The 14,972-nt window shown below is 37.6% G+C and overlaps 1 protein-coding gene across 2 annotated transcripts in view; it reads left to right on the top strand.

The window, feature by feature from the left end:
- The first annotated feature begins 7,633 nt into the window (after nucleotides 1-7,633).
- The window catches only part of LOC139721450 (secretagogin-like), a 108,607-nt gene continuing 101,268 nt past the window's right edge, over nucleotides 7,634-14,972 (top strand). For both annotated transcript variants that reach the window (XM_071632765.1, XM_071632764.1), the window contains exon 1: nucleotides 7,634-7,901. In XM_071632765.1, the coding sequence (XP_071488866.1) occupies nucleotides 7,772-7,901 (130 nt within the window). In that variant the 5' untranslated portion in view covers nucleotides 7,634-7,771. The remainder of the gene's footprint in view (nucleotides 7,902-14,972) is intronic.

Raw genomic sequence — 14,972 nt, 5'->3', positions numbered from 1 at the left:
CTTGACATTTGTTGTTCATGTATGGTCAGTTTAAAACAAGAACAATAACCCATGTGAGAATTTATCAGTTGTGTGGTTGACCTCATCAGCTGTTGTGCAAAGCGTGATGCAACTTCTTGGCATTAACAGGAATTGTTGTCGAAGAACAGGACCTTGATATGTATTACATAAAGACTAATGCATTTTGTGCGAATTATGATGAAAAAATATCTGTTTCTTTTATGGTTTTTTTATTTCATTGTGAGGAGTGCTGTTACATTCTGTTCACCTGAAGTCCAGGGTCAAACTCCCTTCATGTATGTGACTCTTCTTGTGTCATATTCACATCCCCAACTTTGTTAGTGATACATATATGCAAATATCTATAGTCTCTGTTTGGGAAACCACACATACAATGGATTGTCAACTAATCACCAATTAAAAAATAGGGGGATAGAGTTGTACACTTGTTGGTGCCATGTATGAGGTTGCTTCATGGACATAGAGCTTGTAATGTTTGACAACTACTGAATGCGCATAATTTTTCATGAATTTTGCTTGTCAGCTCTAATATATTCACAAGATTAGCAACTCGTGAAAATATTACCTCCTGCAACATAAATACAAGTGTATACATGCTGTATTGTATATTGTCTGCAAGATGGAAATCACAACTTTTATCCAGAAAACAGATAACACTCACATTCCCTCAATGTGCTTCTCGATTGCAAATTTAAACACTTGCGGCATATTACACTTGCAAACTATGTATGTTGTGTACAGTTGTTCTTGCAACAAACTGGTACATGTACTTGGCAAGACTCTGAACTGTCTGTAATAATCAACATTTAGTCTAAATATTGTAAAATTGAATACATAGCTTTACATGAAGGTGAAATATATTCAGATCCCATTGTTTGAAAATAATTATTATCCAAAGAGGTCGATACATGTGAGGTCAAATGTTAGGAACAAACCCTTTCGGCAAATGAAATGTTTATAGGTGTGGAGCTTTGCTACTTGAGAAGAAAAACCGAGTTTATTTATTTTTGGGGGAGGGGGAAGGGGGATTCTAATTCATCAATGATTTATACAAGTAAAGTGCAATTGTCAAGAAAATGCTTTTAATATATTTGAACACATTATTATTTGAGACTGTGGTCTATTCTCCTTTCAAGCTTCTGACTTTATTCTTCTTTTGTCTGTACCAACTACTATGTTGTGTAAAAGTTAATGGAGGTCATGTACATAATACTTGTATAAAGTCATATACCCCTGCTGAGGGGTAAGGCATATTTTTTCCTTTTTTTAGTAAATTGGCAAAAACAAAAACAAAAAATACACGCACAAGGGGAAAAAAAAGCGTGTTTGAGACGGAACACATTTCACAGAGGGTGATCATACATTGTCCTATCAAAAGTGCCCAATGGGTGATTTCACATCTCTGTTTCATTTCAGAGTCACAGAAAGAAGTTAGTCATTAGTATGCTTTTCTTTTTCCGCAGGTTTTAATATTGACTTTAGCATATGAATATGCTAGAATTTATATGTTGTTTTGATGCAGGAGTTATGGACTAGTTTAGTTGTAAATATGATATGCGATGGTATCTACTCTTTGTGCAGCTCTAACCGTATGTGAATTATTTTCTTGCAGGATGTAATTTAAGTGCACACATTTGTTTATTAGCGGTACTCTATGTATATTTCATAGTCATGTGGATAAAGGCATCAATTGGATGATTAAACCATTATTTCAAGAAAATTGAATAAAGTTGTGAAGCTCGATGTTATTTGAATGAGAAATTGATGATACAACAAGTGTGGTGTGTGTGAGTTGAAAACATGCCAAGAGTTCTGTCGTTCTGCAGATAATCATATATTATCTAGCATATTATAATGGTACACGTAATAATTGAAGAGTTGTACTGCAAAATGAGCTGAGTGCCAATTTTAAACATTTCAGAGTAAGTCCATCATCAAATGGAGCAAAATTAAACCTTTCCAGTAATATCTCACTTGTGACATAACAAGGAATATTCTAGAAGTTATGATTGAAAATATCCTGTATTTTCTTATTATTGTCTTTGTTTTTTTAGCAGATTTATTCAAAATATCTCAACAAGAATAGTTAGCTCGTTTTTAGATAAAACTCTTCAATTATATGGTCTTCTTTATCAAGTGCAGCCTTGTCAGTGTTACAGCTGTACCATTGTTCTACCAGAGGGCCCTGCCATTATTTTTTAACATGACATTCCCAAGTAATACACTTGGTTCGAGTGGGGCATAGTTGGTAAAAACGTCTTATCCCAAGGACGAAGGCATTTGATGGGATTCAAACTCTAGACATCCCATTGAAAATCAAGAGGCTTATCCACTGTAATATGCCACAGTGCCCACACTCTATCTTTGCATATCTTAGGGGAAGAGCTGATCCGTTTATTTGAAGCCATAATTCTCAAGGCGTCAAGTAATCATTTGAGAAGCAGAAGGATGTGAAAAAGGGTGCAAAATTCGTGAGGATTTTCTTCGGGTTCTGTACTGAACTAGAGTTTTCAGCCAGTGGTGTAGACTGTGATCAAAATAGGATTATGGTAGCTCGCAACAATGACCATGAATTGAAAATGTCACGAGGGTTTGAATAAAGCTTACTTTAATACTCTAATAGACATTGTCTGTAGACTAGTGTGAATGAACACATTTCATACCTGAGGTGAACATCCAATTCATATGCACATGATATACACGTATGTTTAATGCTGTATGAACTATGCGGTTCTGTTTGATTATTTTTTATTACGCTCTTCATGTTGGATGTTACAGCGTACTAAACCATTAGTCAGTGATTGACATGAAATTTGTGGCAGAAGCAAAGAGATTCCACTACTAAGACTAGATAGCATACACACCACCTTGGGCAGAATGGAGAGCAAGAGAGGAAAGGGTAGACAAAAGCATAATGATGCTCAGTAGCAGGTAAGATGGTTGCCCTTGTCGATGGAGCTCAGTGTTTATACGGAGGTTACGAAGAGGGCGTTTGTCTTAAAAAAAAAAGAAAAAAAGAAAGAAAGAGAGAAGAATTGTGAGGTAATGTCTGCAGCTGAGCGACCTAAAGTTGTTTTTACATGTCAGGTGAATGACGTTTGGCTTGCATTGCTTTGCTTGGTTTCTCTTGGTTTTGGCGTGCATTGTTTTTGATTTGTCTCCTTCTGGTGTTTTGTTGTTCTTTTTTTAACGCATTACCGAGTATTTCTGTTGTATTCTGTTGGTTAGACTTGGCGTGGGTTACTGTCGTTAAGCAAAATTTGCAGTACAACTACACCCAGTTATTAGGTTTTAAGAACAAGTTATATATATGATTGAGGATACAGTGGCGTATCTAGGGGGGGGGGGGGCAAGGGGGGGGGGGGGGCAGGTGCCCCGGGCGTCACTCCTTGGGGGCGCCAAAAACGAAAAAAAAAAAACGAAGAAGGAGAAAAAAAAAGATAAAAAAAGGGGAAGAAAAGGAAGAAGAAGAAGAAGAAGAAGAAGAAGAAGAAGAAGAAAAAAACACCCTCGCCCGGTCGGGGGGGGGGGGGGGGCAGAAAATCAAATCAAACAAGATAAAAACAAAACATGATGATGCGGACAAAATGACAATGCATATTGTGTTCACACATGTCATTTTATATTTAGCAGGCAAAATGTTACACGGAGCAGCGGCTGCAGTTTCTTTCGTTCTGAAGCGATCGCCGATTGGATCAAAGGAGGGCGCCAACGGTTTCGAACATCAAGGGGGGCGCAAAAAATTCAAACAAGATAAGAACAAAACGTAATGATGACGCGGAAATATACAAATTTCGGCTCACTCGCTCGTTCACTCTCTCCTCAGTTTGTTCGTATAAATCGTTATCTATAAGGCCGTCACTATATCTTGATTAGAATTGTAAGATTTAATAAACAAAGAATAACAAGAATTCCATGTTTTGTAAGCTGAATTACAAAAATTTTCGGCGTGCTCGCTGCGCTCGCTCGGCAAAATTTATCAAAAAAAGAAAAAGAAAAAGAAGAAGATAAGAACAAAACGTGATGATGACGCGGAAATATACAAATTTCGGCTCACTCGCGCGTAGTAATTTAGAGTATTTTTTCAAGTCCTCTGTTTGTTGGTATATATCGTTTTCGATAAGGCCGTCACTATATCATGATTAGAATTGTAAGATTTAATAAGCAAAAAAAATGACAAGAATTCCATGTTTTGTAAGCTGAAATACAAAATTTTCGGCTCGCTCGCTGCGCTCGCTCGCCAAAATTTTATCCAAAAAAAAAAAAGAAAGATAAGAACAAAATGTGATGATGACGCGGAAATATACAAATTTCGGCTCGCTCGCTGCGCTCGCTCGCCAAAATTTTATCAAAAAAAAGAAAGAAAGATAAGAACAAAATGTGATGATGACGCGGAAATATACAAATTTCGGCTCACCTGCGCGTACTAAGATGGAGTATTTTTTTCAATCCTCAGTTTGTTCGTGTAAATCGTTATCTATAAGGCCGTCACTATATCTTGATTAGAATTGTAAGGTTAAAATAAACAAAAAATTACAAGAATTCCATGTTTTGTAAGCTGAAATACAAAAATTTTCGGCTCGCTCGCCGAAGTTTATCAAAAAAAAAAAAAAAGAGAAGATAAGAACAAAACGTGATGATGACGCGGAAATATACAAATTTCGGCTCACTCGCGCGTAGTAATTTAGAGTATTTTTTCAAGTCCTCAGTTTGTTAGTATAAATCGTTAGGTTATCTATTAGGCCGTCACTATATCTTGATTAGAATTGTAAGATTTAATAAGCAAAAAATGACAAGAATTGCATGTTTTGTAAGCTGGAATACAACAATTTTCGGCTCGCTCGCTGCGCTCGCTCGCCAAAATTTGTCACACACAAACAAAAGATAAGAGCAAAACGTGATGATGACGCGGAAATATACAAATTTCGGCTCACTCGCGCGTACTAAGTTGGAGTATTTTAGCTTGTTGGTATAAATCGTTGTTTATAAGGCCGTCATTATATCTTGATTAGAATTGTAAGATTTAGTAAGCAAAAAATGACAAGAATTCCATGTTTTGTAAGCTGAAATACAAAAAAATTTCGGCTCGCTCGCTGCGCTCGCTCGCCAAAATTGATCACAATTTATTACATTTAAATCACTCAAAAAAGACCCCTTTTCAGTGCTTGAAAAAGCATAAGCATAAAGTCCCTACCGGGATGGGGTTGGGGTTGAACACTTTTTCAGAAATTAGGGGCGTAGATTTCCGCGCTTGCCCCGGGCGCCGTTTTCCCTAGATACGCCACTGTGAGGATATTAAGACACGTCATTTTGCTTTGTTTAATTCCCTCGTTTTCTTATGGTGCTCAGGCGTTTGATAAGAAGAGATAGTGATGCGAAAAAGATTATAGGAAAGAAAAACGAAAGGAAAAGTTTTTAAACTAATGTAGACTGGGAAAAGGTCTTATGACTCTCGACAAAAAGAAAAAAAAGACAATGGCTTTCCGGATATACATCATGAATCATATTTCATGGTACATCTGTATAGCCTACATCACTAAATACGTTTCATGTTATATTGTATGTATCATGGAATACATTTCATGTTACATTTTGATTGATTGCAGGACAGACTATAATCAGCATCCGCAGTATTGAGGAAAAGAGGAGAAATTAATCCCCCTGTCGACTCAGCTCAGGATTTCCCGCCGTCACCCCGAGACGTATGATGATAATGGTGAAGAGAGCGACAGATCATCCATGTTGGTTGGGGCACCACCTATCGACAGGGCACCTTCCCATCGACACCCTGCGTATCATGGCTGTTTGCGTATAGAACAAAAAAGTACGCGCGGGATTAAGTGTCATTAGCTATAAAAACAATAAAAACGAAGAAACGAAAATCAAACTCAAACAAACCAAGCTAAAAATTACACATCCGATCAGTAACGACGCATGGCTGTGAAATTCACGTGTATTACCTATGGCCTGTGAAATTCACGTGTATACCTATGCTGTGAAATTCACGTGTATACCTATGGAGGAGAGGGGGTGTCGATCGCAAGGTTCCCTTTTTAGCTGCGCGAAGAAAACGGAACGCACGCACTAAAATTGCGCTATTTTAAAACGGAGATTCATAATCAACGAGACGGTCACGACATTCAAAACTGCAGTATTTATGGCATATTTGAGGTAAGAATTAGGCGGATTTGTATTATATTTTTAGAATAAACAAGCTACAGATCCTTAGGGTGTCGATACGTGGTACCCCCAACCCTACAATGTATTGCAAAATAGCCTGGTTGCAGTAAAAGCCCGTGGTGTAATTATGGAGCTGCTTTCCAATCGTTGATTATGCATACGACATGTGACAGAACCGCGCTATTATCTGCACATTATTGATCACCTGGCGCGCGTGCTCACTATAGCTGGCTGTCTTTTACATTACTGCCGTATTTATAAAACTGTAAATGCTACACCTTTTTTCTTCTTCCTCCCCCCCCCCCCCCTCCTCACCTTTTCGTGAAAACGATCGAATATGTCGTCTTTGCTGTAGGCATTTATGAATACCTGAGCTTACTGTTTTGTTTTAGGGCTGATGTATTTCATTTCCATGTCATTTATCCTTTATGTATATCCTTCTGCCGGTGTTTCTCTTACAGTTTAGTTTGGCTTGACTAGATTTTGCTGATGGTTTTTCATCGGTTGCTCATTTTGAAACCTTGTAGAGTTTTGATTTCTCTTCATCAAAATTGTGTTGGATTAGTTCATTGATTCGAAGTTTTCTGAATGTTAAATTAGCAATGAAATCACAATAAATTTGCAGAGGCATGTTGTAATTAACATGGCGCAGACACATGCCGTGAGTATGATTTTACCTTCAGGGACCCAGTGATATGCATAGGGCCTATTATTGTCACCGTATGATAGTGGATAAAGAAAAACAAGTAGGAATGAAAATAACTCTCTAGACATTTACTTTTTTGGTACATTTTCGTTAATTCATAGTAAAATACGTCTGAATAAATGACCTGCCTCGCACAAAATATTGACTCTTTCACAAAGGTGTTCAGTGTTTTTTCTTTCCAATTCTCATCAAGTAGGTCTTGGTCTTTTTTTTTTTCTTTTTTTTTCGTTGATAGGGGACTGCACTATACAGTAGTCTTTGATTTTCAGCTTTAGAGGGTGAAGGGGAATCTTGAAACCTGATTTAGAAAAAAAAAACAACCACTAGTGTAAGTGGATAAACTCTCATTGTTGGGATATGCAGTGGCTGCACAAGATTTCTGTTTACACCAATGTCGTTACATCTAAAATTGATCGCTCACGGAAATGCATTATCAATCCCGGGTCTGTCCGCACACCCAACGACAGAGAAAAATTGCACCCATTACAAAGGATATAGGGGGAAAAAAACCGTTTCTCCCAGCACGCGCCTCTTACAATAATTGGAAGCTGCAGTGCGCGGGATCGTTGACTTTCCTGTTCGTTCCTTCGTATTCGCACGCAACGTACGTACGACACACACGCACACGCGCTTTGCGTGCCTGGTAGCTCGCGCCATTCACGATGTTGTATTCAAGAAGAGCATAAAAGCGCACAGCCGCCCTTTCAAGCGTCCTATCCCGTTCCGTCTCAGGCTGGAGAGGTATCTGTGAGTAGAACACCTGTTCACCGCTAGCCTAGGATATTTACATTTCTCGATATCCACAAACAACCCGATCGGGTTCGAGCATTGCGCCAGTAGAGACAAAACTCGTTGCATACTAACATGGATAAAGGAGCAGCCGCACGAAGGCAGAGTGTTCATGACAATTTCCTTGCCAAATTCAAAGGAATAGGTTCAGAAAAGCTGTCGGCTGACCAGTTTGCACAGATCTGGGAAAACTATGACACAAACGGTAAGTCCTCGATTTATTAACGTACTGTTTATTAATCCCCCCAAAACAGAAACCCACCTTCTTATGTGCGAATAAACATAATAATGATAAGATTCTACGCGGCGTGGATTAATGGCGTCTTGACCCTGCCAGCAAGCCTGCGATAAATGCATTAGTGAATCTGTCCACTGGCGTAGCATAAACTCGGTACTCGCTTCACATCTAACGTTGATGACACGAATTATTCAGTGAGCCTCGAGTGGGGTTGATGCCTGAAGCTTGGATCGCCGTATAATGTACGCTTTCTGGTTGCAAGCACTGCAATTGGACCGTAGTGTGGTGGTAGGCTTTTTCCCCACTCTCAAAGAGTGAACGGATTATTTCACACAGCGGTTTACTGCTAGTGGGCATTTCGTCCACTGTCTCGACTTATTCAACCGTAATATTCGGCGCAAAAGTAAATCTGCAACTGCAGTTTGTGCTTCGTGATTGCAATTTGAAAAATACGTCGACTACTGACAATTCACGAAATCTTCATTTTGGTAGTGAAGTTTCAATTCCCATTGCACATTCCTATATTCCAAAAAATCAATGAATGAGATAAACACATTATTTACCAATTTGAAATTCACGTATGACAATGTGTCAAAGATATTAGTCTGTGATTCGAAATTTTCTGACGTGCCTGGCACATCAGACGACCCCGATATTTGAATAATGAGATAAAGTGAGTATGTGAAGTTCGATTATTTACTTTTTAGGTTGTGAGAGAAAAATTGTAGTCAGTATGAACATAATAAGATGAATAGATATGAATAAATATTCATATGTTCGTTCATTATGCTCATGTTAACAGACAATAAAGTCCCTTGTACCATTGCATCCTTGCATCATTACAAAAGCATATGCACAAGCAAACAAACTTAACAAAATGACAAGTGTGTAACGAGACTTTGTTGAGAAAATGATTTGGAAAGAGTATTTTTACTCTTCTTGACCAACTTCTGTGTGAAGATGAGAATGATTTGCTCTGTCATACATAAGTTAGCACACATTCAAGGAAAATACAAACCAACAGTCACTTTTCATTAGTTATTTTTGCGGGTTATGAAGCATTCTGCTACTGGTGCATGCTTCACTACTTTTTTTTTTTTTTGGGGGGGGGGGTTGTCATCCGTCTTTGACGTCTTTACACCTATCCTGACACTTTTCATGTTTTGTCTTGTTTTGTTTGTTTGTTTGTTTGTTTTTCGGCTGAGTAAACACAACTTCAAAACAACCCTGCCGAAAAAAATCTGCTCAAAACGTGTTCATTCAATTAAGGGAAAGGGGAGTTATATATATATATATATATATATATATACATACATATTATATATACATATATCTTATATATATATAGGTCCCTTTGTACCATAATTATGTATTATAAGAAAGTATAGATAATGCATACCTGTGATGATACCTACGGCACAATGTGTGTGCATTATGTATAGTATAAACAGTATCTACATTACACTGAGAGTCACTTAGGCAAAGAGAGAGAGAGAGAGAGAGATTATTATGTAATATATATTTATATATATATATATGATATATATATATAATATATATATCATATATATATATATAAGTATATATTTATATGCATATATATTCACATGAAATTAAAGAATAAGAGATGTTGACATGGGTGCAATGGGGTGTTTGCCGGGTCGTGACTGCTGTTAATGAGTCAGCGAGGCGAGTTTGTGCTGTGGGGCTCCAATCCGTAGCGGCAAAATTGTCTGGACTGAGAGAGGGTAAGTACTGTTTTATGAACCTCGAGGGCACGGCCACTCTCGACTTAAGTATAAAGTACACCGTCATGGTTAGGGGTGGGGACGCTGAACAAAACTTCACGTCTTAATTCGTCCTGGGTTTTCGGGCCTAGATTTCATTATTAGTCTTGTGGGGGTCATTGCGAAGAATTTCTCACTTAATTATGATCCTTTTATATAGCCTTTTTCTTGATATTATTCTGGCGTAAGAACAAAGATGATTGTCTTTGACCGTGCAATCATCCATTTAGTACTAATAATTGTAAAGATCTGTTATTACGTAAACGGTAATGGCAATGGTATCGAAAAACATCGTGCTTATAACTCTCTTCAATACTAATATATCATATTTGTATTATAATTTCCTGCTTTCTGTTTTGCCTTGATATCAACGGTGCATCATATTATTGCTTTTAAGTCATACCGGCCACCACGCACACACAAACACAAAAATCCGACCACAAACAAACAGTGAATTAAAAACAAAACAAAACAATGCAGACAGTCGAGATGACATAAACGAGGAATGGATGATTCCAACGAATGGACCTGCGGAAGAACAGTCTCCGGACTGAAGTATTATGTGCCGTGCTGAAATAAATGAATGAAATGAAATGAAATGAAATGAAAAGGAAATACCAAAATATCTCATACACAAGATGGTTTTCTCGACATTTTTTTTTTTTTGTTGTCGTCAAGAGCATGCACACATCTCAACAAGCGGCCGTGCTTCATGACATTGAGCAGCAGCATTTAGGTACAAGTGTCACGTCGTGTTTTGTTTTACCCTCCACTGCGATAGTCAAGTCCTATTCAGGGGGATTCCACCTCCAGCGACAACCCTCCTTGTTTTACGGCGTCAAGTTGTGTAAGGGTACTCCATTTCAATCCACGGAGTTATCTAACAGTCGCAAGTTACTTGATTTGAATACGAAGTGATGGTATAGCGATTCGTCTGAATGGAAGCGAATAACAAATGCACTAGCATTGTAACAGCAATTAACCTTGTGTAAAGAATCGCTTGGGGCGTTCGAAGCGGTCCTCATGGTCGCACGTCGAGATCGTAGATAATTATAAGCACTCTACTACGAAATTTGCATACACCACAGATAGACACACATTCATACACACACACAGACACACACACACACGCACCCACACACACAAAGATAAAGGAAGTCACACGCCTACCCCTTCCCCTTTTTAATACACAAACACGCGAACATGCATGTATTCATGACATAAGTGTATTCTGTACGCCGAAAGAGAAACAGAAAAATAATGACACACATTCGTCTCTCGAACAGCCCTTTTTACTGCTGGGCGAGTCAGCCAGGTCATCAAATTTCAATTATTCCCTAACTATACGCGGCGTGGTGCAGTGACTTTAGTCCGTCGGAACTTTCAGCAATGCATAACAAAATGCCATATATTATATAATTAATTGTTTCACAAACAACGTTTGTTATGACCCAGTTTACTTTAGACCGAAGATTGATGATACTCGTATAAATTGGTATTGTCGGAAACTCGACGTGTAAAAGTGTAATTAACGGAAGAAGGCTCAACGCCTTTGATATCACGAAGCTCTCGTCAATCACTTTTAGTGCTTGTGATCATGGCCTCAAAGCTGACATTGCAACCCAGTTATAAACTTGCCTCAGATGTTAATTTCCCAGTAGGATCTTTGGTGATTCTTATTGTTATACTGACATATCACTGTATTGTATTCTGCTGGTAAACCGAACACATATTTGCAGATGCTCAGATGCTAAGTACTAAATGTTGAATTGCTCTTAAGTCTCGAACACAGTCATCCAAACACTGAAATTTCTAACACATTCAACTTGCAGTATACTAGCACATACGATAGAACAAAAGACTCAGTTCCGTGGTCATCAGTTGCCATGTGATTAGAGGGGAAAAGAAATGAAACGCGCTATAACATTTCCGTCAGGCATATACGTAATTTCAAGTCAAAGATTATACCAACATCTTACCCTTGTAAACTTCAATTGTATACTTCAATTACCTTTGCTTATATTTGATATGATAAAAATTATGTTATTTTACCTCACTGTGTATTTTCTGTGAAAGACAGATAATGATTGTATTAAAAAAACATAAACATTAAACTGTAATAATATGGTAAAAGAAGCTATAGCTGAATTACACGTGTTTAAAAAATATCATTTCCGTATTCACATATCCAAAACTACAAAATTTGTAAGCGTAAAAACGAAGCTCAGAAAAATTCATAGTGAAGTAAGCAATAATGAATTTCCATCTATTCATGGACTACATGGACAGTGGCCGCTCGCTTGAACGACAGTCCTCAAGGATAATGCCTTTGTTGTATAGACAACGTCGGGCTGTTTGCTTATTAACATGATTAATATGCATGAGGCATTCAATTCAATTTGCTTGGCATGATGCAGGCCGTACAACTTACGAAATTAATTAGGTCCGTAATCCGCCGTGCCTCCAATATTTACTCAGCCCTGGGAAGCAAACAGATTCGAGAACAGGTGCTCAAAATGACGTCCACTTTGATGCCTCTTCAAACTGACATTGAAATCTGTGTTTATCTATGATGTTCATCTATAGGCCTACAGATCTTCGAAGACTGTCAGACATATTGTTGCGTCATATACATTATCTATTCATATGCGTAATATATCATTTCTTTTGTGTCAAGATGTAATTTAGCATGCATGCGTGTACTCAGATGCGCCCTAACATTCACACACACACATGCATAATGGAAATATACGTGCATATATATATATATGTACATATATATATTTAAATATGTATATATATAACTATATATATATATATATATATATATGTGTGTGTGTGTGTGTGTGTGAGTGTGTGTGTGTGCAGTTATATGTAAATTCGAAAGATAGATACGGATATCTGTATATTATTCAAAAATGTTCGTATGTGAGTTTGCAGTTTCGTGAATTAAAAGTCGTAAGAATAAAAAGCTTAAAAGTATTGTCAGAAATATTTTTCAATTTCAATTTATTTTCATATTTATCGATGAAAAATTACATCAAATATATCAAAATTAAATGAAATACATGACATACATAGAATATTGCAAATATGTAAACATAATAGTGGTCGATCTGTTCAGTTTGGAATCTGTGAATGAATGCTAAAGAAATATGAAGGAACCTACTTAAAAAGCGAGCTTGTTGAGCGTAGGTCCCGGTTAAAAGCGAGTTTAAGATTGAGAAGGGGAGCACGGGTACAACAATGACCGGAACATAAGAGAAAACAAAAAAATAAAAAAGTACAAATATACAGTTATATAACAAATTCTTCTCTAGTGCAGGTTAGGGATCGGAAAAGCCACATGCTGTATATAGGCGGATGAACCATTGTCGTTCTGGCAATACAATATGACTTAATATAGTTATAATAACAATGATATCATTCAGACAGTATTAGAAATGTGTACATTGCGTGTATTAAGAAGGGAACACATGCACCTGCAAATCCATTAAAAAAGACATCGAACAACCAGTTGCAGTGCAGTGAGAATGTGAAATACCAGCTGTTTCCTCGTCCCAGCTATCTTTAAAGAAGGAAAATATACATAAACACAGTGATAGAATTTAAGGGCGCAAACAGCTGGGCTCTTAAAGTCTGGTTTTACATGACAACAACCCTGGAGTACAGTATAACGGGATAGTCCTGGACAGCACAAAACAGAATTTCAATGAGCTGATGTAGCGTAATTATTCAATAAATACTGTCTTAATTTGCATTTGAAGGATGATACTGATAAACAACCTTTGAGTTCAGGGGGGAGGTCATTCCAGTATTTCGGTCCCGCATACATAATTGTTTTCATCGCGAAAATTGTGCGAGAAATATTGAATAATCAAATAATAATGCCACGGTATATATTCAATCAGTATAGTTCCATGATCATGCGATATGTATGCTCCTTGCCTGTCTGCTGCCGTTAAATTTGTATCTAGTAGTAATTACACAAATTGTAGCACTTGTAGGCCCTATGTCACTCGAAACACTATTAACGTCTTCACTGAAAATTCTCATTTTATACTGTTGAGCTTAATGATCATAATGGCATAAAGAACGCCCCCCCCCCCTCTAAAAAAATCGAAAAATAATTTCACTCAGTGACCTTGGATTGCTTGAAACAGAATTGCACGATAGAGAGATATACATCACTTTTCCCTCTATATGAATGTAAGGAAGAGAGTGATGGAAAATACATTTATTGCTGTTCTCAGCTGGTGATGGCATAGGCAGACTGTCAAAATGTATTTTCCATTAACTAATGAATGGAGAAAGCGATTCGACAGCTCCCAGTTAGGTGCCTCATACAGACTAGATCAAGGTAATGTAATTGAGAAGAAATGGTTCTCATATTGAAAAAGACATGGCATATTGTAATAATCAGACAAAAGGAGTGTATAGTGTAAAGTGGTATGTACCAAGGGAAAGAGAATTTCATATAAAAAATATGGTGCGTGTATATAGTATATCTCTCGGAATGAATGCACTCGGCCAGACTTAGCAAGACTGTCTGAATAAACGAACGAATGTTCAGCATTATTTGCCTTTGAGAAATTGATGCCGAAGTCGTGCTGCTACACATGAATGAGACGTTGTCGCGCACCGGCCAACATAAGATATTTTAGTTCGCCACAGGCAATGTTTTAGGTCGATATCGTCGATTCAACACTGTAATGACTCGAACATCTGGTGGGGCAATTATGGTTATTGGGGTGCCTCCCTTCCCTCGTGTGTTGTTGTCGTGGTTTCTTTCTTTTTTCTTAAAGCAACGCATGTGAAGATGGTTCGTGTTTGGAAGAAGCAAGGTTGTTTTTTTTATAAAGCACAGCGTCCAAATAATCACTGCAGGCATGCCAAAGTCACCCTTCTCTCTCCCTTTTCTTCTTTTCTGTTTTGTTTTCGTCTCATGACATTCCCAATTTGCCTTGCTGATTAATGTCCTCATCGGGACCATCTTAATGAATTTGCCTATAGGTATATTCATGGGTATAAGTAGAAGATAATCACCACCCCCATAATCATCATCAGCGTCGCCATACCAACAACATACGTGCTACCGCTGTTGATCATTGTTTTTATTCTTACCGCTATTGATTATATCGTCAATGTTGTTGTAGAAGAAAGTGTAAAGCAGTATATACTCCCACCATTATAGTCATTATGATCACCTTTATATCCGTAATATTTCATCATTATAACAGTCCATCTGTTA

This window comes from Diadema antillarum, unplaced genomic scaffold, assembly GCF_040938485.1.
Source record: "Diadema antillarum isolate AM-2024a unplaced genomic scaffold, OU_Dant_1.0 scf00000143, whole genome shotgun sequence".
In the NCBI taxonomy this organism is placed as follows: domain Eukaryota; kingdom Metazoa; phylum Echinodermata; class Echinoidea; order Diadematoida; family Diadematidae; genus Diadema; species Diadema antillarum.
This window is presented reverse-complemented; position numbering and strand designations above follow the sequence as displayed.